Source organism: Daldinia caldariorum (assembly GCF_022478825.1).
Source record: "Daldinia caldariorum strain CBS 122874 unplaced genomic scaffold F4812scaffold_4, whole genome shotgun sequence".
NCBI classification, from domain to species: domain Eukaryota; kingdom Fungi; phylum Ascomycota; class Sordariomycetes; order Xylariales; family Hypoxylaceae; genus Daldinia; species Daldinia caldariorum.
The window spans coordinates 1,926,047-1,946,038 of NW_025953040.1; the positions used below are offsets into that span (position 1 = coordinate 1,926,047).

The window sequence follows — 19,992 nt, forward strand, 5'->3', positions numbered from 1 at the left end:
AAAAAAAAAAAAAAAAAAAGGATCAAGCCAGTGACGTTTTCCAACGCATGGCTACATTTTTCGTTTGTACTCTTGTTTCTTCTCTTTTTTTCAGGTCAAGTTTACATTGACGACAGGTCAAAATGGATTAGACAAATGAGAAGCTAAAGTTCCCAGGGTGGCTGGCACGGGGTGTGGCCCCAAATCAGAAAGCAAGATGTAGCACTGTGCATATGTATGAGCTATTTGGGCTGCATATGTTGACGTAGGCTGAAATTCTTTTATTTTATTTCCTTTTTTTTTCTATCTCCCCCGTTTCGCCTAGCAATGGCAGGTTGGTAATAATTCAGATGGAACGCACATCAAAAATTATTGCCCCATGGAAGTTCTGCTATGTTAAGTACCTAAGAACAAAGAATGAGAATGGCTCGTGCTTTCGAGTAGTAGCCTCGAATTACCTTGGCTTCATTTCACAAGGGTGATTGGTTAACTCGATTGTCAAGTTCGAGTGTAGACCCTTTTTCTCGGTGGCTGTTAAGACATTGAACGAAATGAATGGGGGGTCACCTGAATGCCACTTTCTATTAGTATACCTATATAAATGTTAGCGCATGGAAAAGGTTTACAACTAAAAGGAAGAAATATGGGCAAAGTAAACCCCTAGGCAAACCTCAGAACGGGATGTCCTTAGGTCATCCTGTATCGTTTTATTGTTTGAGGCTTAATAGGTACCTAGCTGATGTCGTGAGTCGTCGGGTGCCTATGAACAATGCACCATGTACCGGTACAAGCGTAAAACAAAATTTAATTGTTTCGTCAAGTATGTGGGGTACGAGGTACGATTAACAGGTACCTATTTTGCAATTTGATAAGTACAAATGTATTGTACGATATAGATGTAATATTGAAACTGACGTAGGGAAAACCAGGGCAAAAATACCTGGGCGGCCAGGCAGCTAGGCAGGGAGGAAAAGAAATCAAACAGGTGCCAGCAATGATGAACTTTCGAATCCAAGTAATCCAAGTTATGTGACGTAGATACTTACTTAGGTATACAATACATAGTACAGCGGGCATACCCTAGGTACGCATACGCATACGTACTATAGAAGGCACATGATAACCACGTGAGGGCGTAGCTTCCACTTCAACACAAAGGTCCAAAACAAATTGGAAGGTAGAAATCAAGATAGAGAGAGGTCGTGACTCAGGAGTGCCTTGCCAGATTTCTACCTAGTATTATGTATTACCTTGTGTGTATACCCTATGTAATGCGGTGTATGTGCAATGCCATGCCCACAACGCATGCATACATAATGTACTTATCCTACATAATGGTATTGGAATTGTACTATCTAATGCAATGTACCTAGATATATTACTTATAATAATGATGCCAGTCATCATTTCAAAGACCAAAAAAAGGACGGAGATACCAAAATGTTTGGATTTGAGGATGACCCCCTTTCAAGCCTTGTCCCATTATCAAATGATCCGGTACCCGTTTCCCGTTGCTGGTTCTGGTTCTGGTTCAGTTAGGCTCTAGACGGAACCGGTGCTAGCAGTTACCTAGGTAGATAGTGGAGACCTGCACTGGACCTCACTGCCCAGGTGCTCAGTACCTACCTCTAGGTAGTTGTATGCATGTACAGTACAAGTGTGCCTAAGGATTTTAGAATGTACCTGAGGTTACTATTACTTCCTTCCCCCCCCTCCCCACGCGCGCACTGGGCACACCCGCCTCTGAGCCCGTCACCCTCTTTTCTTTCTTCACCTCAGGCTCCCTCTATCTACCAACAAAAACCCTCCCAAAACTTTTGCATCCCATAAACCTTCCAAATCCAACAACCGCCGACTTAGTCTCTCTTGCACACTTACTTCTCCTAGGTTTCTCATCTACCACTTCAGGTCGTTCCTTGACAACCAACCCTCCAAAGAAATAAAAAATAAAAATAATTAGAAGGTACGTCGACAATCTTATATTATCCCCATCCCATCTCTACTCCCCTTAAAATTCCCCTTTCTTTGCACTCGCACTTGCGGTCATACTCCTTGGCCTGCTACCCTGAGTCCCGCCTTACACTTTCGTCATTGCCCCCATCACGACCACCTCCTTGCCGGCCGTACACACGACAGCAAACCCATCAACCGTTTAATACGACCTGTCTCCCAAATCAATTGATTATTGCGACAACGCACACACCTATCCGTTTACTTTTATCCTACGCGTTTTCTATTCGCATTCGTTGGCGCAAACCCCACCGACTGCGGGGGGTTAATCTTTGCTTCACCGTCACAACCTTTGAACCTCTCGATATCCCCCGACAAGGTAGCGCGTTCCTCTGATTTGAGCTGTAAACCTTTCCAGCATCGCCTTGGCAACATTGCACAAATTACTAGACCGATAATTGCTGCCTGTGGATACAAAGCTACATCTCTCTCTTTCTCCTCTTCCTCGAATTTCACGTTCATTTTGCATATACACTCGTTTCGTTCATCGTAATCAAAAACAAACACATACATTACCTGATCGAAAAATCAAAACTAACTAAACATTTTTTCTAGTTATCTCGTCTTACCAATTCTCACACCGCCAAGATGGGTCACGAAGATGCTGTGTATCTTGCCAAGCTCGCCGAACAGGCTGAGCGCTACGAGGGTATGTGATGCTATAGCTGTAGCTCTAGCTCTAGCTGTTAAACCCCGCTAGAGTGACGATACTGACTTTACCTATCATACAGAGATGGTCGAGAACATGAAGATCGTCGCCTCTGAGGACCGTGATCTTACCGTCGAAGAGCGCAACCTCCTCTCAGTTGCCTACAAGAACGTCATCGGTGCCCGACGTGCCTCATGGAGAATCGTCACATCCATCGAGCAAAAGGAGGAGTCCAAGGGCAACTCCTCTCAAGTCGGTCTCATCAAGGAGTACCGACAGAAGATCGAGGCCGAGCTCGCCAAGATCTGCGATGACATCCTCGATGTTTTGGACAAGCACCTCATCCCCTCTGCTAAGTCTGGCGAGTCTAAAGTGTTCTACCACAAGATGTATGTCTTCTTCAGCCTCAGCGTCCACTTTGAAATCAGAGGTTTCTGACGGAATAATATAGGAAGGGTGACTACCACCGTTACCTCGCCGAGTTCGCCGTTGGTGACCGACGTAAGGAGTCGGCTGACAAATCGCTCGAGGCTTACAAGGCTGCTACCGAGGTCGCCCAGACCGAGCTGCCTCCTACACACCCTATCCGTCTTGGTCTCGCCCTTAACTTCTCCGTCTTCTACTACGAAATCCTGAATGCACCCGATCAGGCTTGCCACCTTGCAAAGCAGGCTTTCGATGACGCGATTGCTGGTATGTATCACGCCTACAGATTAAAAAACAGTTTGAAGCTAATTAAGATTATAGAACTCGATACTCTGAGCGAAGAGAGCTACAAGGACTCGACTCTCATCATGCAACTCCTCCGAGACAACCTGGTACGTATTCGTAGCTGTGAAATAAAACGGTTGAATTTGCTAATATAAATTAGACTCTCTGGACGTCTTCTGAGGCTGAGCCTCCTTCGGATTCCGCCGCGGCCCCCGCCCAGGAACCGGAGAAGGCCACCGAGGCCCCGGCCGAGGAGCCTAAGGCTGCCGAGTAAGAAACGAAAAAAGAAAAGCCCACGTCCCTTGTTAGTCTTTAGATTTTAAAGGGGTCGACTGAAGTTGGGTGAACCCTGGTGTCTATGGAGTGATTGCTTGAGAATTCTCTTGCTTGAGATTCTGCATTGATTTGATTTTTCCCTCTTCACGTGGCAGATACACAGAGCAAAGACTTGGACGGTTCTCTTTTCCCGCAGGCAAAAGGGCTCAAGAGCTTTTGGGAGGTCTTTCGCCGGAATGCTTGCCCTTTAGACTCTAATGCAAATTCGTCTGAATAAACCCCGTACTTTCTATTTTTGCACAAGCAATATTAATGTTATGAAATTGTCATGAAAGTAATGGACTTTCGTAGGATGTTTGTAGGATAAAACTTAAAAAGCAGAGGTAGTAATAAGTATCTCAGGCTTGATTAGCCAATATATGCTAAATTCGTTGATATGCACATTTGTGCGTTCAGCTTTGCTGATAGACCTAAAGTAAATATTTACGTATTTCTCCCCAGTGATGCAGATCTTCCGCTGCACAGATAATGATCATGATGGTGATGATATCTTGCCCTGGCTCGTAAATCATTCACATTATCATATCCGAGTAACTTCACGTCGTATGTACCTAGGTAGATAGTCTCCAGACTAACATAGGCCAATGTAGCAATCCTTTTCTTCTCCGTACTCCCGAGATGCCCCTCATAAATACATGACCATAGCGTACAACCCTACCAACCTAGAATAAATAACTATACCACGTAACGTGTTTTTTTTTATCTGTTGGGGTAGAAGCGAGAGTGAGCCTAGACGATATGGGCAAGGAATGTCTTATGATATCATATATCTCGATGCCTCTTCCACACTGCTTGCTTACTACCTCCGCGAGGCGCTTGTGTCCGTACCCGTACCCGCCGTCGCGGATCCCGTCAGCGAGATGCCCCAGTTAAAGCTCCAGTTAAACGTGAAGCCCCGGCCGGTACCACTACCTCTTCTCTCCCCCGCGGCCGTAACCGTGTCCCCTCCACCACCTCCTCCTCTTCTTCCCACGGGACTACTACAACTACTACCACCACTGGTAGTGGTGGCAAGAGCAACATCATCTCCCTCGTCCTCCTCCTCATCCTCGGATGCAGCCGCGGCGAACAGCACCCGGATCCAGAGGCTGCAGTCGAGACACTCGACCATAAGCACGCCGTCGTCCTCGAACTCCTCGAGGTTCTCCTCCGTGAAGGCGTACCCCCGCGCGTTGCCGCACCGGCACCCCCGGTAGTACACGCCCGTCCGCTCGTCGAACCCCAGGTCGTCGAGATCGACCATCTCGACGCCCGTCTGGAACGAGGATGACGAGGGATGGGTGCGCAGCGCTCGGTCGTACTCCGCGCGCTGCTTCCGGTCCGCGAGCACCGCGTACGCGTGCTGGATCTGGTCTACGGTGTACGTGATCCGCGGTGCTGATGCTGGCGCTGGCGCTGGTGCTGGCTGAGAGCCCTGTTTTCTTCTACTGCTGGTACTATCGCCATTACGACTGCCACCACTGCCTTGAGAAGCTTTGTCCGGGTGGTACTTTAGCAGCGCGCGGTGGTACGCCTGCTTGACTATCTTCTGCTGCTGGGCGGCGCCGGCCTGGCCCTCTAGGTGCTTGGGGGTCAGCGCGAGGATGTCGTAGAGCGTGGGCTCGGCTGACGTTTTGGATATCGGCGGAGCCATGCTGCCGCCGCAGGGTGTTCCACCTAGATTTTTTTTTCTTTTTCTCCCTTATCTTTGAAATCTTAGCCTTCTTTTCAAGATAGGTGATATGTCAGTATCTAGTCGACTAAACCCAACACGCCCGTTAAATATGGCTTCAGATATGTGAGTTTTGGATTTTTCTTTTTTTCGTATCAAGAAGTGTAAGTGAAATTCCATTTGTTGTAAGTGGCTTAGTTATACCTGACATCGATGTAACTTGGTGGGTGGGAAACCGGTTTTGAGGCAAAAAGTTCGATGGCGCACGTGGTCACGTGAGACTCCGTTCAAGTTTGGTAAGGTGAACTATATATATGAAATCGCAGGTGATGGGGAGAGAGCACGGAAATCAAAATTGACAATATAGGTAATTAAAGAAAAGGAGATAAAAAGAGGGAAGGGTAATGGAAAAAAAAAAAAAAGGAATCTCCCGTAGATTTGGTTAGATGCTTACCATCGTTAAATCGGCTGCAAGCTGATACCAGCACTCAACCGAATTAAAAGACTGGATTATGACACGGATGTGGAGGTCATTCTTAGGCTTCTTGAAATATTCTCCAATTCTTTTTGAATAAAGTAGCATATATATTTTGTACAAGTTTTTTCTTTCTTTTTTTTTCTTGTCTCGAGTCGTAAGTCATGACATGATTGTTTACCGTGGATATTTGGTCCACCTGTTCTTCCCGATCTATAGTTTCTTGTTAGTGACGCTTTCAAAAGATATAACTCATACATATATAAGTAACCTACCTTCCGCCATTCCCTGACAAGCCTCGGCATACCAAGCATAGCCGTTCTCCTCTTCTCCATCCTATTCCGCTTGTTAGTATCGAAATCATATAAAGGAAGCTTTCCCCGGCATGCAAAATGGTGGTTTGGAGGAAGTGTATAATAACCATGGCCGGGACATACTTGGCAGCTAGCATTCTTTCGTATAAGTGACCCTTGACGGTCTGTCCAACACCCGTACCGCGAACCCTGAGACCATGCGCAACTCTGTGCCGTATGCGCTGTTCCGTGCCCTTAGATGTGAACGGCAGCAGCTCTTCCACCCCGTGCTCCCTCGCCAGCTTCACGAGCTCCGCCTGCCGTCTCAGGGAGTACTCCGGGTCGTGCCATTTCCCGGTCACGGGGTGCTTATGGGGCAGGAAAGGGTTCGGGGTAGCGCCGTCCTTGATCGTGTTCGTCCTCGTCGAGGCCGGGAGGATCTGGTTCGGGGGGTACTTGGCGAAGAAGCGCTGCAGTCGCGGGTGCAGCTGCTTGGCGAGCTCGATATATCTCGTGTTTAACGCCATCCCCCCAAAGAGAAAATCGCAATTGAGACGCTTTCTCGTTTTTTTTTTTTCTCTTTTTTTCTGTTGCGATTTGGGGAATTTGGTGGTAACTTGAGAGAAGGTCGCAAAACCGCAACAGCTTCTTCCAAATTTTGGCTGCTAAATGGGGACTAGGTACCTAATGGGACATGGGAAGTGACAAGGTACCTCCATCTGAATTCTGAACTAAAATCTCCGATTGGCTTCGGCTTTCTTAGCGGGTTGAAACGGTACGTACCTTGTCCCCCGACACGCCGATGTTAACCTACCTTACCTTCTAATATATGTATTTGCCTCCAACTCTGAAGTTTATTACAAACAAACAGAAACAAAGGCGACTTTGCGTGCTGCATTGTTTTCATTTGAATTTACATTTACTGTAGTTGACAGTTTTGTCTCTCGTGGTTGATCACAAATTTAATCCGCAGAGAACAAACAATAGTATCGAATCGATACCGAGATTTATTAGCTGCCTGTTCCAGACCTTGCAAGTCGTTATTTCAAAATTTCAGAACATCCCTACAAAAGCTCGTCGCTTTACATCGTGGTCCCGCGATAATGGGAATACAACCTCGAGCTGGATCGCTAGCCGACACTAACGGCACCAACGGAACAAATGGCGAAACGAATAGGCGGAAAGCGCCCTTGGACATTGAAGAGATCTTACGCAAAAAGAAAGAGGCAAACGAAGCTGCTGCGAAACCACGATTTATCCCTAAGGCTGAGCGCGAGCGCTTAGCTGCAGAAAAGCAAAAGGAAGAGGAAGAGAAGCGAAAACGGAAGGCAGAAGAAGAAGCCTGGAATAAACCCAACGGGAGATCCACAGCCGCGTCAGGACTCGATGGACGGCGCGCGGATCGTCGCGACAGAGATCATGCACCAATCGTTCCGACCGGACCTCGTGCTATGCGCCAAACTGGAAATGACAGGCGCGATCCCGACGACCGCGGAAGTGGCGATGCGCGAGGGAAATCAAGGGGAAAGAAGGCAGTGGCTGGGGAGAAGCGGGCGGCACCGGAAGAAGCAGAGGCAGCCTTAATAAGAGCACGATATATGGGCCCCGAAATGAATCAGTCTACGTTTTCGGCTAAGAAGAAACGGAGACGAACAACAGAAAAAAAGTTCAATTTCGAGTGGGATGCGGAAGAGGACACAACACAAGATCACAACCCTATCTACGCAGAGAGGGCTGAGCCCACCTTCTTCGGAAGAGGAAGGCTGGCTGGATTTGGTGACGACATGACGGAGGAGAATGCCAAGAAATATGCCATGTCTTTGATCGAGCGCGATCCTGAGAACGGAGAGCAACGAGCACGGGAATTACTAGATATGATGCAAAAGGCGAAGGAGAGGGCCAACCGCAACGGCTTAGGGAAGCACTGGTCCGAGAAGAAGCTGGAAGATATGCGTGAACGAGATTGGCGTATCTTCAAAGAAGACTTTGGTATCTCTACCAAGGGCGGGCTCATTCCAAATCCAATGCGAAATTGGCAGGAATCGGGCTTGCCCCGTCGTTTGTTAGATATTATCCACAAAGTTGGGTACGACGAGCCGACTCCGGTCCAGCGTGCTGCAATCCCTATCGCTTTACAGGCGAGAGATCTAATCGGTGTAGCCGTCACCGGTTCAGGAAAAACGGCTGCCTTCCTACTACCTCTTCTAGTATACATTTCGGAATTACCACCATTAACTGAAATCACCAAGAATGAAGGCCCATACTCGTTAATCATAGCTCCAACGCGAGAATTAGTTCAACAGATCGAATCAGAAGCCAAGAAGTTCGCTATTCCGCTAGGCTTTACCGTTGTTAGTCTTGTTGGTGGCCATTCGCTCGAAGAGCAGGCATTTGCTCTAAGGAACGGCGCCGAAATTATCGTTGCTACACCTGGTCGTCTTGTCGATTGTATCGAACGACGTCTCCTAGTGCTATCTCAATGTTGTTACATTATCATGGATGAAGCCGATCGTATGATTGATATGGGTTTTGAAGAACCCGTCAATAAGATCTTAGACGCGCTCCCCGTCACCAACGAGAAGCCGGATTCCGACGCGGCCGAAAATGCGCAATTAATGAGCCGGCATCTCGGCGGCAAGGATCGATATCGACAAACGATGATGTACACAGCCACCATGCCGGCGGCTGTTGAGAAGATCGCAAAGAAATATCTGCGCCGACCCGCCACCGTAACTATCGGCAACGCAGGCGAAGCTGTAGATACGGTTGAGCAACGAGTCGAATTTGTCCCAGGGGAGGACCGCCGCAAGAAGCGGTTACAGGAGATTCTATCATCCAACGAATTCGCGCCCCCTATTATCGTGTTCGTGAATATCAAACGCAACTGCGACGCCGTCGCTCGAGAAATCAAGCATATGGGCTTCTCAGCGGTCACGCTCCACGGCAGCAAGACCCAGGAACAGCGAGAACAGGCACTGGCCTCGGTGCGCAACGGCACGACGGATGTTTTGGTTGCGACGGATCTTGCTGGTCGTGGTATCGATGTTCCAGACGTATCTCTCGTCGTCAATTTCAACATGGCCACCAGTATCGAAAGCTACACGCATCGTATCGGTCGCACGGGTCGTGCTGGCAAGAGTGGTGTTGCCATCACGTTCTTAGGCAATGAAGATGCAGACGTTATGTATGACCTACGGCAGATGCTCTCGAAGAGCTCGATATCCAGGGTGCCGGAAGAACTACGCAGGCATGAGGCTGCACAGCAGAAGCCAAATAAAGGACCCAAGAAGCTTGAGGAAAAGGGGTTCGGCGGTAAAGGTGGTGGATGGGATTAAGATATTATCTTAACTAAACGTTAACCGGATTAGGAAACTCAGTTGTACGTGATATCTAACATATTTCTATTAAATATATTATTGAAAAAGAAGGTATTAATTTTTCCCTTCTTCAATACCGTCTTCCGCTACTTACCCCTCTTATCTTCACCCCACATATCGTTCAAAATATCGTTAACAAAAGATGGCAACAAACTTCAATCACTACATCGATTTAACAATTAACGAAGACTTTAAAATAGACGTATCCGTGCCCACTAAAGACCTCCCCGAAAAGGCATTAACAACAATATTTGCCAGGCACTTTGCAAAGTACGATAACTCCCTATTCGACGAGGAGCTTTGGGAGAGATTCAAGGCTGATTTCCATGGCTGGACTGAGGAGCATTTCCTCGGCGTCAACGAGGATCTCCTCGGAGATGGTTACCAGCACCTACGCTTGTACGGCGTATACGTTGTAGGACCAGGTAGCCTCGCCAGCAAGCTCTACAGGATGGTCGTCGCAGCCGAATGGCCACGGCTTGTGCCGCAAAAAAGGAAGCCAGCTGCAGCTAAGGACTTGTAATTCGAAGGCTTCCGGTTACCCCTGGCAAAGGCACCCTTTTCGAGTAACAAGAGATGAGACGAGATCCCGGACAACACATTTAGCTAGCTGTACGCGGGTAAAGTACACGTACGGGTTCATCGAATAATTAAATGTTGTCACGGTTAGGAGTCAGGTCTTTCTTCCTGTACATAAAGCCGCCTTGCAGCTCCGCTGGTCTTTGCCCGAGTTTACGAGGGATATTGTGTCGAAATACGTATCTTTTTAGGAGGAGTAGGTACAATCTTAATCTTTCAAAGGCTACAGTTCGAATCCCACATATCCCTTTTTTTTTTCTTGCGAATCTGGCTGGTAGCACGTAATATGAGTAAAGCTTAAGGGCTAGTAAACTCGGGCTATTGTGATGCCCCGCAGGGGTGCCCTCAAGTCCTTAAATTAAAACTTAAGGCAAAGAGCCTATTTAGGAAATTCGACCTACCCAATGCAAGTCGGTAACAATAACTCTTCGTAAACTCAGGGCATTTGGGCTGTCCAACCAAGGGTACTGAAAGGTCTTGCCTACTCATTACTCATGATGTAACTGAGTGTGGACATTTGAGATAAGATGAGAAGAGCCAGTTATTAAAGCTTGGATACTCCCATGCCGTGCCAAGGCGAGAGTATCTTTGACAGAGGGACTTATCACTACAGTTGGTGGCTTAGAAGCAGATTTCCAGGCCTCTTTATGTAACATGGCAGTTTCCTGGTCGAAAATCTTGGCTCCGTCAACCCGTCGTTCGTAAGCCGTTAGAATGGCCGTATCGAAAAAGAAATTGTGGTCATTGCAAAATCCCACGATAAGGTCCATAAGTTTGGCGGCATCGCGGCTAACTGGATTCCCGAAAATTAAGACGCGAGAATAATGAAGCTCTGCTTCAGCTTCGTATTCTCGTGCTAATTCCCGGAACCAGGCTAACGCGACTGGAATGCTGGTTTCGTTATGCGCCATGTCTAAGTACCAACGGTAGCTTCCATGGTCAATAAGCTGAAATCGGCCTGGCCACTCGTACTGGTTGATAGAATTAACGATATCCCCATCATTCAAACATTCGCCCGCTAGGTAAGCATTTGCGAGGCTGATAGCTAATGATAAATTAGAGCATTCAGCCGCCGCCAGTCGTTTCATGCTTCTTTGGGAGGGTTCTATGAATGATAAAAGAGATCCCACTTTCTTTGCCTCATTCTCGAGAACAGCTCTGACCTCCTGCTCCTGAAAAACGGAAAAAGCAGGCGTATTATGCTTCATTATCCCACTTTTGTGCCATGCGATATCTTTTAGAGTATGGCCTAGCAATGGAATATGATCCAAACCGATAATAGTAAAGCCGCACGCGACAAGGTTATGAAAAATGTTGGTTGCATCGTATCGACCACCGGCGTGAACTTCGTAGATGGCAACACCAACTCCTTCATTTCGAAAGACGTGTATCGACAATATCGTAAGGAGTTGCAAATAACCTGGCTGGTACAGGATCTTCGCACACTGTAGGGCTTCCCAAACTTGGAAAAAGTATTTTGCAAACAGTTCTTCTGTAATAGGTTGGAAATTGATTCGGATACGCTCGCGTTCTGTGTGTAGGTGAGGCGACGTATAGAGACCGGTTTTGGTGCTGATTTGCCTCCGCTGAAAATGAGTTCGCAAAAGACATTCTGTAAAAGCGCATGTACTTCCTTTACCCTTTGTCCCAGTTACGTGGATGACGTTGAATCCTTCTAGATCCTACTTCTGATTAGGAGTGATAATAACGAATGACGAAGTGGCATTACATGTCCTAACACCCGAAGCCATTCTCCCATATAAAAAATGTTTGGCCGAGGTTTTTGAGTCGAATGGGGGTTTCGCATTTTTGAACATGTAGAAAGCAGCCTGATCGCCTCCTAACAGGCGTTATTAGCGGCCTAAGCCTTCTCAGTTCTTCCTTACTTACTGCATATGATTTCGCCATGGTGATAGCTGGTGGATGAATTAGATCTCGGCCCTTAGTAGGGTCCAGCGGTATCAAGGAGCTGGAAAGTAGAAAGCGGCCGTGTTGCCTTATCTCTAGGAGATAGCCTCAAGCAGCCTTTTAGTAATCTTCCCATTTGGTACCTCACTTCAAACATTGCCCGAGTTTACGAGGTGCATGGCTGCGAGGGGCGCTGGCCACCAGCGCGCCGAGCGGCCTTGCACGCGCGAATCTGGCTGACGGCACGTAATACCCCGCGAGGGGTGCCCTCAAGTAACAATCAAGAGTCTCATATGCTTGAACCCGTTTAAGCGAACCGAATCAGGACACCCTGGGCCAAAAAGTTGCAAATAAGTAAAGCACAAGAACATCCTTAAACCTCGGGGTTTGATTTTAAGAACTTATAGAGATGAAAAGATCTAAAGGTCCGAAATATCCAGCTTTACTCAGAATCGTCCTTAACTAAGGGGGTGTGCCGATTCCGACCAAACCTGAGGGGGTATGTTAGATAAACTGTAATAGCAATTGTGCTATTAAGAAATGAGTGTCGCTATTTCAGTAGTAGGTAGGTCAATTCTGGGACCGGCTTTAGGTAGAAAACTGGCAGAAAGTCTAGAGATTCCTCCCCTTCCTATTCTCGATTAATTACATATTATATCTCTTAACATACCTTTAATCGTTATATGCTGTTTCATTAAAAGATATAATATATAAAATTTATATTACTAATATTGCATATAAATTTCCCCGATTTACTATTTTATTTCCTTAAATTAAAGTATGTATTACCGTATTAAAGTGTTAAAATGAAAGTATTCGATAATTGCATTATATAACAATTGTATTATATCACCTTTCTTTTTTTTCTCTACCCTTCCTCGTACATATACATCCCTCATACGTACTTACCTAACCTTTACATAGGTAGGTATACATATACATATGTCGCTACGCGCCGCTAGTCGCGTCGACTTCGTCTCCCGGGTCTCAACAGCCACAAGACTTCGATTAAGACCACGTACACGTACTCTTCTTCCTCGTTCTCTCCTTGGACTTCCAGCCGCACCTCAGTGGAGACAAAATCACATCTGGTGCACTCCTGCCCTATCCTCTCCACCTCCTTACGGGTATTCCTAACCACTTTCCTAACCTAATTGACCGCTATTCTAAGCCAATTAGACTCGCAGGCTAATGCGGAATCTAGGCCAAGTCTACGTCTTGGGAATCACTCCTCACTCACTTCCGTCTCAAGAACATCTCCTTTAGAGAAGGCTCGAAACACCACCCTCTCGATACCCCGCCTTGTTCGACACTGCTCATACCGGAGACAAAATATGTGTAAGCTTGCTGGAGACATTGACCACACCGGAGGGGCTAACCCGGACCCCACCGAGGGCCGTGTGCTTCTCCCGACCAACGTCATCCCTAGACACTACGATGTTACTCTAGAGCCCAACTTCGAAAAGTTCACTTTCGAGGGTAACGTGCTTATCGACTTCGATGTCCAGGAAGATTCCAAGTCCATCTCCCTCCACACCCTTCAGATCGATATTCACAGCGCCAACATCAAATCCGGAGACACCATTATCAGGTTAGCTTATTTACTTAGTATAAGTCTTATAGCTAGTTAGAAAGTACCATCCTTCTGACCTATCCCGTCTAGCTCTTCCTCGGCAATCACCTACGATGAGTCCGAGCAAGTCACCAGCATCGAGCTCAAGGATGCAATTCCGAAGGGGAAGGCTCAGTTGGAAATCAAGTACTCCGGCCTGCTCAACGACCAGATGGCTGGCTTTTACCGCTCTACCTACAAGAAGCCGGACGGCTCCGAAGGTGTCCTTGCCACTACGCAGATGGAAGCCAACGACTGCCGACGGGCTTTCCCCTGCTTCGACGAGCCCATGCATAAGGCGAAATTCACCATCACTCTTATCGCAGACAAGCACTTGACATGTCTCAGCAACATGGACGTTGCGTCAGAATCCGAAGTGCACTCGGAAATGAGCGGATCTACAAAGAAGGCTGTCAAGTTTAACACGACTCCCCTTATGTCTACTTACTTGGTCGCCTTCATCATTGGTGAATTGAATTACATCGAGACCAAAAAATTCCGTGTCCCAATCCGAGTGTATGCTCCGGCTAGTTCAGATATCGAACACGGCCGCTTCTCGCTCGAGCTTGCAGCGCGGACGCTGGACTACTACGAGAAAATATTCGGAGCCGAATTCCCGTTGCCTAAAATGGACATGGTCGCCATCCCCGACTTCGCGGCGGGCGCTATGGAAAATTGGGGATTGATCACTTATCGTGTCGTTGACCTTATGTTGGATGAGAAGGCCAGCGGTGCGGCGATGAAAGAGCGTGTCGCCGAGGTCGTCCAGCACGAACTGGCACATCAGTGGTTCGGCAACTTAGTGACTATGGACTGGTGGGAAGGTCTGTGGCTGAACGAAGGTTTTGCGACTCTGATGAGTTGGCTAAGTGAGTTTTCGGTTCGATCATGGTTAATATGGATGATTGGCTGACAGTGATAATCTACTTAGGCTGCGACTACTTTTACCCAGAATGGAAGGTCTGGGAAAACTACGTTACGGACAATCTCCAGAGTGCCTTAGGATTGGACTCGTTGAGGAGCAGCCACCCTATCGAGGTGCCAGTCAAGCGCGCCAGTGAGGTTGACCAGATCTTCGATGCCATTTCTTATTCTAAAGGTTCATGTGTCCTTCGTATGATCTCCACGTATCTCGGCGAAGAGACTTTCTTAGAGGGTGTCAGGAGGTACATCAAGAAGCACGCTTATGGTAACACACGGACAGATGATCTGTGGGCAGCCCTTGAAGATGCCAGTGGCAAGCCTGTCCGGGAGATTATGTCCATATGGACTAAGAACGTGGGTTACCCCGTGGTACAGGTCACGGAGGACGAGAAGAACAGTTCAATCCGCGTAAAGCAGAATCGATTCCTGAGGACCGGTGACACGAAACCTGAAGAGGACCAAGTGTTATACCCAGTCTTTTTGGGTCTCCGAACGAAGGACGGCGTTGACGACTCGTTAACACTAACGAAGAGGGAAGATGAATTCAAGGTTAAGAACTTGGATTTCTTCAAGCTAAACGCAAACCACACTAGCATCTACCGAACATCCTACACACCTGAACGCCTTACAAAGCTAGGCCAATCGGCCAAGGAAGGACTGCTAACGGTTGAGGACCGTGCCGGCATGATCGCCGACGCCGGTGCTCTTGCTGTGTCTGGCTACCAGAAGACCTCCGGTGTTCTTAACCTACTAAAAGGGTTCGACACGGAGGAGTCATTCGTGGTTTGGAGTGAGATCATTGCCAGAGTTGCTACCGTCCAATCTGCTTGGGTGTTCGAGGATGCTGCCGTAAAGGACGGCCTCGAAGCCTTCGTTAAGGAGCTTGTCAGCGAGAGAGCTCACAAATTAGGTTGGAACTTCTCGGACAAGGATGGCCACGTTGAACAGCAATTCAAGGCCATGCTCTTCGGCGCAGCTGGAATGGCTGGCGACCAGAAGATCATCGAGGCGTCTAAGGAGATGTTCAAGAAATACATGGACGGTGACAGGTCAGCCATCCACCCGAACATCCGGGGAAGCGTCTTCAGCATGGCTCTCAAGTATGGCGGAAAGGAGGAGGTAAGTGCGAATATATTGGATATCCCTCTAGCATCTACTAACGCAACGTCCAGTACGATGCCGTTCTCGACTTCTTCCGCAAGTCCAGCAACAGCGATGAGCGTAATACAGCCCTTCGATGCATCGGCCGAGCTAAGGACCCGGCCCTAATCAAGCAAACATTAGACTTTGTCCTCAGCGGCGAAGTCAAGAGCCAAGATTTATACCTTCCAGCAAGCGGACTCCGCAGCCATGCTGAGGGTATCGAGGCTCTCTTTAACTGGCTAACTGAGAAATGGCCAGAAATTACCAAGCGCCTCAGCGGCAATTCGCCTATCTTAGGTTCTATGGTTACCATCTGCACATCTAGCTTTGCAAAGCCGGAACAACTGCAGAGAGTAGAGGAATTCTTCAAGGATATTGACACCAAGAACTTCGCCCAGCCCCTTGCTCAGAGCAAGGATGCCATACGTAGCAAGATTTCATGGCTGGAGCGTGATCGTGACGATGTCGCGAAATGGGTTAAAGAAAACGGGTACAGCTCGTGAGCCATCGGATGAATCGACACGATATGTCCCATACGGGTTTAGAGGGTATTTACTGGGGAGGTGTTTAGAAGAAAGAGCCCGAGAGATACCCCGGTAGAAAAGGATAGAAAAGCAATCACCAATCAGAAGAAGAAAAAAAGAAAGAAAAAAAAGTACTATATTTGTCTCTGTCTTATTATCGTGAGTTATTGCGTGCTTTGTCTACCTAAGGTAAGGTGTGTAAAAATAAGCCCCTGAGTTGCTATCTGGGAATAGGACAGGTCAAACTTCGGCCGTACCCGTATATACGTTACCAACAGCCTCCTATTCCTTACATAGTACAGACATATACCGCAATTCTCGTATCACCTATGATTGTGGATGGTTGATAGCATGGAATAAAGAAAAGATGGGTCTAGAATTGGTATATATCTTTACTAATTATTATAGGATACCTTACCTTAGGTAAAGAGTTGACCAAATGTATTACACAATCCATGATAGAAGGGCAGGACAATCCCGACTTTCTAAACTCAACTGCAGGTGTTCTTGACGTATGTCGGGCCGGTAATGGCGCTAACGGACTAGCCAACTTTTTTTCTTTTTTTTTTTTTAACTCTTCTAATCCCATTATCAAGCCATAAAAGTAGCCACCTTCCCAGCTTATGTACCACATACATTACATAGGTACCATACATGATACGGCATAGCCACGGAATAAAAAAAATAGGTATGGAGGTAGGTACTTGTGGGAGGCACTTGTCTGGCTTGTGTAAGTACTAAGAGCAGGTTTTGTACTTGTGTAGCTACTTGTGTAGCCAAGCAAGCTTGGCAGGTAAGCCAAGTACCCCTTATGCATTTATTTGCATTTAAATCGGATTGTGGTACACAGTCAGAAACAATAGCCCCTCAGCCCCTCCTTCCTCCGATTGTCATCCTGGGCTGGTCTTGCTGGCTGGCCTGGCAGCTCTGGTGAGGTCCGTCGCCGGACCCCGCCAATAACGAGTCCAATTGCGAAATCCAATTACAAGTCGTGCCATTCCCGTTTGTTCACTCACGTTGTCCATCCAGCCCACGCTGCAGCAGCCCACTTTCTACATTTTTTCAAACGGAGCTGTAACTACCTAAGCTAGTAAGTTACCAGGTACCTACTAGAGCTCTAACCTTACCTGACATTTTTCTGCCTTGTTGAAGCTCAACTTTTTTTTTTTCCTTCCCTCTTCTAACTTCTTCATAAATACCATAAGTCCAACCTCATCCGTCACACCAAGTTCTAACTATATCCTCAAAAAATTGTAAGTTTACAAAGCTTCATTTTTTCTTTTTCCCCCCTTAGCTTCGTGGTGAGAATAAAACAAATAAAATTCACACGCCAATTCCAACATATCTCAATTTCTTCTATTGATGACATCTTGAGAGAAGCTACCCCGCCAACCCACCATCCCACCATTCCATCATCCTTCCCCTCCACTTCTGACGTCCCCTACACTTTTCTGTTTTTGTATCTATCCTCAACTCTTGAGGCATATATCTACACCCAGCATTGAGCCACCTATCAAGGTTATCATTGAGCGAATTTCCAATCTACGTATTTCTTCCTATTAATTGCCCATAATTTCTCTGTAATTTTTTTACTCCCAAGATTCATCCGATTTGAGCCTTTTCCGTAACTAACTCAACACTTTTCTGCAGTAACCCCAACTTTTATTCGGACGTCAATATGGCCATTAAGAAGATCCACGCTCGCTCGGTCTACGACTCTCGAGGCAACCCTACCGTAGAGGTAGACGTTGTCACCGAGACTGGTCTTCACCGCGCTATCGTTCCCTCTGGAGCTTCCACCGGTTCGTGTAATTATAAAGAACCCCTCTCAAGAGATCCTAACCATTAACATCATATAAATAGGTCAGCACGAAGCCTGTGAGCTCCGTGATGGTGACAAGAGCAAGTGGGCCGGCAAGGGTGTTACCAAGGCCGTCGAGAACGTCAACACCGTCATTGCTCCTGCTGTCATCAAGGAGGGTCTTGATGTGAAGGACCAGAGCGCAGTTGACAAGTTCCTCAACAGCCTCGACGGGACACCGAACAAGACGAAGCTTGGCGCTAACGCTATCTTGGGTGTCAGTCTGGCTATTGCCAAGGCTGGTGCTGCTGAGAAGAACGTGCCCCTATACGTTCACGTCTCGGACCTTGCTGGCACCAAGAAGCCCTATGTCCTCCCCGTTCCCTTCCTGAACGTCCTGAACGGTGGTTCTCACGCCGGTGGCCGCTTGGCTTTCCAGGAGTTCATGATCGTTCCTACTGCCGCCCCCAGCTTTTCCGAGGCTCTGCGCTACGGTGCTGAGGTCTACCAGAAGCTCAAGGCTCTTGCCAAGAAGACCTACGGCCAGTCTGCAGGAAACGTCGGTGACGAGGGTGGTGTTGCCCCCGATATTCAGACCGCGGTTGAGGCTCTTGACCTCATCACCAAGGCTATCGAGGAAGCTGGTTACACAGGCAAGGTGAAGATTGCTCTGGACGTGGCTTCCAGCGAATTCTACAAGGAGGACGTCAAGAAGTACGACCTGGACTTCAAGAACCCCGACAGCGATCCCAGCAAGTGGATCACCTACGAGGAGCTCGCTGCTCTGTACAGCGACCTCGTCAAGAAGTACCCCATCATCAGCATTGAGGACCCCTTCGCTGAGGACGACTGGGAGGCGTGGAGCTACTTCTACAAGACCCAAGACATTCAGATCGTCGGTGACGACCTGACTGTCACCAACCCCATCCGTATCAAGAAGGCTATCGAGCTTAAGGCCGCTAACGCCCTACTCCTAAAGGTTAACCAGATCGGAACTCTGACCGAGTCCATCCAGGCTGCCAAGGACTCCTACGCCGACGGCTGGGGTGTCATGGTTTCTCACCGATCCGGTGAGACTGAGGATGTCACCATTGCCGACATCGTCGTCGGTATCCGAGCTGGCCAGATCAAGACCGGTGCTCCTGCCCGATCCGAGCGTCTCGCCAAGCTCAACCAGATCCTCCGCATCGAGGAGGAACTCGGAGACAACGCCGTCTACGCCGGCGAGAACTTCCGCAAGGCTGTCAACCTATAAACGAACAGAAACTTGGGGGAAATAACATCCTATCAACTACCTAACCTAAACCTAAACCTAACATATAATGCTTTACGATCGGAATGACTGGGGGCGGCAGGGTGAGCTCGGGTTAAAAACGGTCACCTAGATTTTTAAGCTACCTAGTTAACTACTAGTAAATTCAAATGAAATGTCTGAACAACTTGATTCGAGTCTGCGACTCTCCTCTTCGACTGCATGCATGTGTATACTTAAGTAGCCTAGCTTTCCCTACCTAGCCAATTGTCTTCCTGCCGTCCAGCCGATGCCGAGAACTAGGCATTAGAACGTAAGCCATTCGGGTGTCTACGCTAATTCCCCGGACGCATATGCGGCTGGAGAGCTTGGTGGTGCTTGGTTTTTCAAGTGCGAAGGCTTTTCGGCTATGGCCTACATTAGGCAGGCATGTATGTATGTAGAACAGAATACCCTAGTTCGTTGGATCGTATATATGTATGACAAAACAGCTAATCTAGGGATTGGCTATGGCTTCGGCATAATGGCTTTACATGAGTTATCGATAAACGGCCTCTTTGCAAGGCAGAGCACAAGAATACATGGGCTAACACGCAGTATATTTGTCTTAGTACCTAGTCTTGATCGATATTAACGAGAATAGTTGTCATATCCTCCTAGGGCTACCTACATAGGCTAGATTTGGTTCTATATTGGAAATATCTATCATGTCTGTAGTTCAAGTTAAGAGTGTTAAGAGCGATAGTCAAAGCTACGGGGCTCACATAA

General features: G+C 47.6%; 7 protein-coding genes across 7 annotated transcripts; 4 read left to right on the forward strand and 3 right to left on the reverse strand.

Moving 5' to 3' along the window:
- The first annotated feature begins 2,396 nt into the window (after nt 1-2,396).
- Nucleotides 2,397-4,054, forward strand: F4812DRAFT_317295 (putative 14-3-3 family protein ArtA). Its single transcript, XM_047931402.1, has 5 exons — nt 2,397-2,638; nt 2,721-3,027; nt 3,090-3,331; nt 3,386-3,456; nt 3,510-4,054. Exons 1-5 carry the CDS (start codon nt 2,578-2,580, stop codon nt 3,621-3,623), a joined length of 795 nt encoding a protein of 264 aa, XP_047792510.1. The 5' UTR covers nt 2,397-2,577; the 3' UTR covers nt 3,624-4,054.
- A 430-nt stretch (nt 4,055-4,484) lies between these two features.
- Nucleotides 4,485-5,318, reverse strand: F4812DRAFT_457587 (uncharacterized protein; the record flags this gene model as incomplete). Its single annotated transcript, XM_047937196.1, has 1 exon — nt 4,485-5,318. One exon carries the CDS (start codon nt 5,316-5,318, stop codon nt 4,485-4,487), a length of 834 nt encoding a protein of 277 aa, XP_047792511.1.
- Nucleotides 5,319-5,935: 617 nt separating this feature from the next.
- F4812DRAFT_421833 (uncharacterized protein) lies at nt 5,936-6,955 on the reverse strand. The gene is made up of 3 exons (XM_047933596.1): nt 6,249-6,955; nt 6,087-6,147; nt 5,936-6,024 (listed from the first exon to the last, which is right to left on the reverse strand). Exons 1-3 carry the CDS (start codon nt 6,629-6,631, stop codon nt 5,989-5,991), a joined length of 480 nt encoding a protein of 159 aa, XP_047792512.1. The 5' UTR covers nt 6,632-6,955; the 3' UTR covers nt 5,936-5,988.
- F4812DRAFT_317203 (DEAD-domain-containing protein) lies at nt 6,929-9,537 on the forward strand. The gene has a single exon (XM_047931398.1). It carries the CDS (start codon nt 7,208-7,210, stop codon nt 9,437-9,439), a length of 2,232 nt encoding a protein of 743 aa, XP_047792513.1. The 5' UTR covers nt 6,929-7,207; the 3' UTR covers nt 9,440-9,537.
- Nucleotides 9,538-10,211: 674 nt separating this feature from the next.
- On the reverse strand, nt 10,212-12,234 carry F4812DRAFT_317244 (Mur ligase). The gene is made up of 4 exons (XM_047931401.1): nt 11,951-12,234; nt 11,790-11,900; nt 10,462-11,742; nt 10,212-10,331 (listed from the first exon to the last, which is right to left on the reverse strand). Exons 1-3 carry the CDS (start codon nt 11,966-11,968, stop codon nt 10,549-10,551), a joined length of 1,323 nt encoding a protein of 440 aa, XP_047792514.1. The 5' UTR covers nt 11,969-12,234; the 3' UTR covers nt 10,212-10,331; nt 10,462-10,548.
- Nucleotides 12,235-12,852: 618 nt separating this feature from the next.
- On the forward strand, nt 12,853-16,307 carry F4812DRAFT_421853 (peptidase family M1-domain-containing protein). The gene is made up of 5 exons (XM_047933597.1): nt 12,853-13,095; nt 13,173-13,559; nt 13,632-14,449; nt 14,512-15,623; nt 15,677-16,307. Exons 1-5 carry the CDS (start codon nt 12,911-12,913, stop codon nt 16,148-16,150), a joined length of 2,976 nt encoding a protein of 991 aa, XP_047792515.1. The 5' UTR covers nt 12,853-12,910; the 3' UTR covers nt 16,151-16,307.
- Nucleotides 16,308-17,849: 1,542 nt separating this feature from the next.
- F4812DRAFT_457593 (enolase) lies at nt 17,850-19,227 on the forward strand (the record flags this gene model as incomplete). The annotated part of the gene is made up of 2 exons (XM_047937197.1): nt 17,850-17,973; nt 18,035-19,227. The coding sequence occupies 2 exons, from the start codon at nt 17,850-17,852 to the stop codon at nt 19,225-19,227; spliced, it is 1,317 nt and encodes a 438-aa protein (XP_047792516.1).
- Nucleotides 19,228-19,992: the final 765 nt, after the last annotated feature.

Coding starts and splice junctions, on each gene's coding strand:
- F4812DRAFT_317295 (XM_047931402.1), top strand. CDS start 2,578: ATGGGTCACGAAGATGCTGTGTATCTTGCCAAGCTCGCCGAACAGGCT. Junction 2,639..2,720: donor ACAGGCTGAGCGCTACGAGG/GTATGTGATGCT, acceptor CCTATCATACAG/AGATGGTCGAGAACATGAAG. Junction 3,332..3,385: donor TTTCGATGACGCGATTGCTG/GTATGTATCACG, acceptor TTAAGATTATAG/AACTCGATACTCTGAGCGAA.
- F4812DRAFT_421833 (XM_047933596.1), bottom strand. CDS start 6,631: ATGGCGTTAAACACGAGATATATCGAGCTCGCCAAGCAGCTGCACCCG. Junction 6,148..6,248: donor GAAAGAATGCTAGCTGCCAA/GTATGTCCCGGC, acceptor CAAGCGGAATAG/GATGGAGAAGAGGAGAACGG. Junction 6,025..6,086: donor TTGTCAGGGAATGGCGGAAG/GTAGGTTACTTA, acceptor AAGAAACTATAG/ATCGGGAAGAACAGGTGGAC.
- F4812DRAFT_317203 (XM_047931398.1), top strand. CDS start 7,208: ATGGGAATACAACCTCGAGCTGGATCGCTAGCCGACACTAACGGCACC.
- F4812DRAFT_317244 (XM_047931401.1), bottom strand. Junction 11,743..11,789: donor GGCTTCGGGTGTTAGGACAT/GTAATGCCACTT, acceptor AATCAGAAGTAG/GATCTAGAAGGATTCAACGT.
- F4812DRAFT_421853 (XM_047933597.1), top strand. CDS start 12,911: ATGTCGCTACGCGCCGCTAGTCGCGTCGACTTCGTCTCCCGGGTCTCA. Junction 13,096..13,172: donor TCCTCTCCACCTCCTTACGG/GTATTCCTAACC, acceptor TGCGGAATCTAG/GCCAAGTCTACGTCTTGGGA. Junction 15,624..15,676: donor AGTATGGCGGAAAGGAGGAG/GTAAGTGCGAAT, acceptor CGCAACGTCCAG/TACGATGCCGTTCTCGACTT.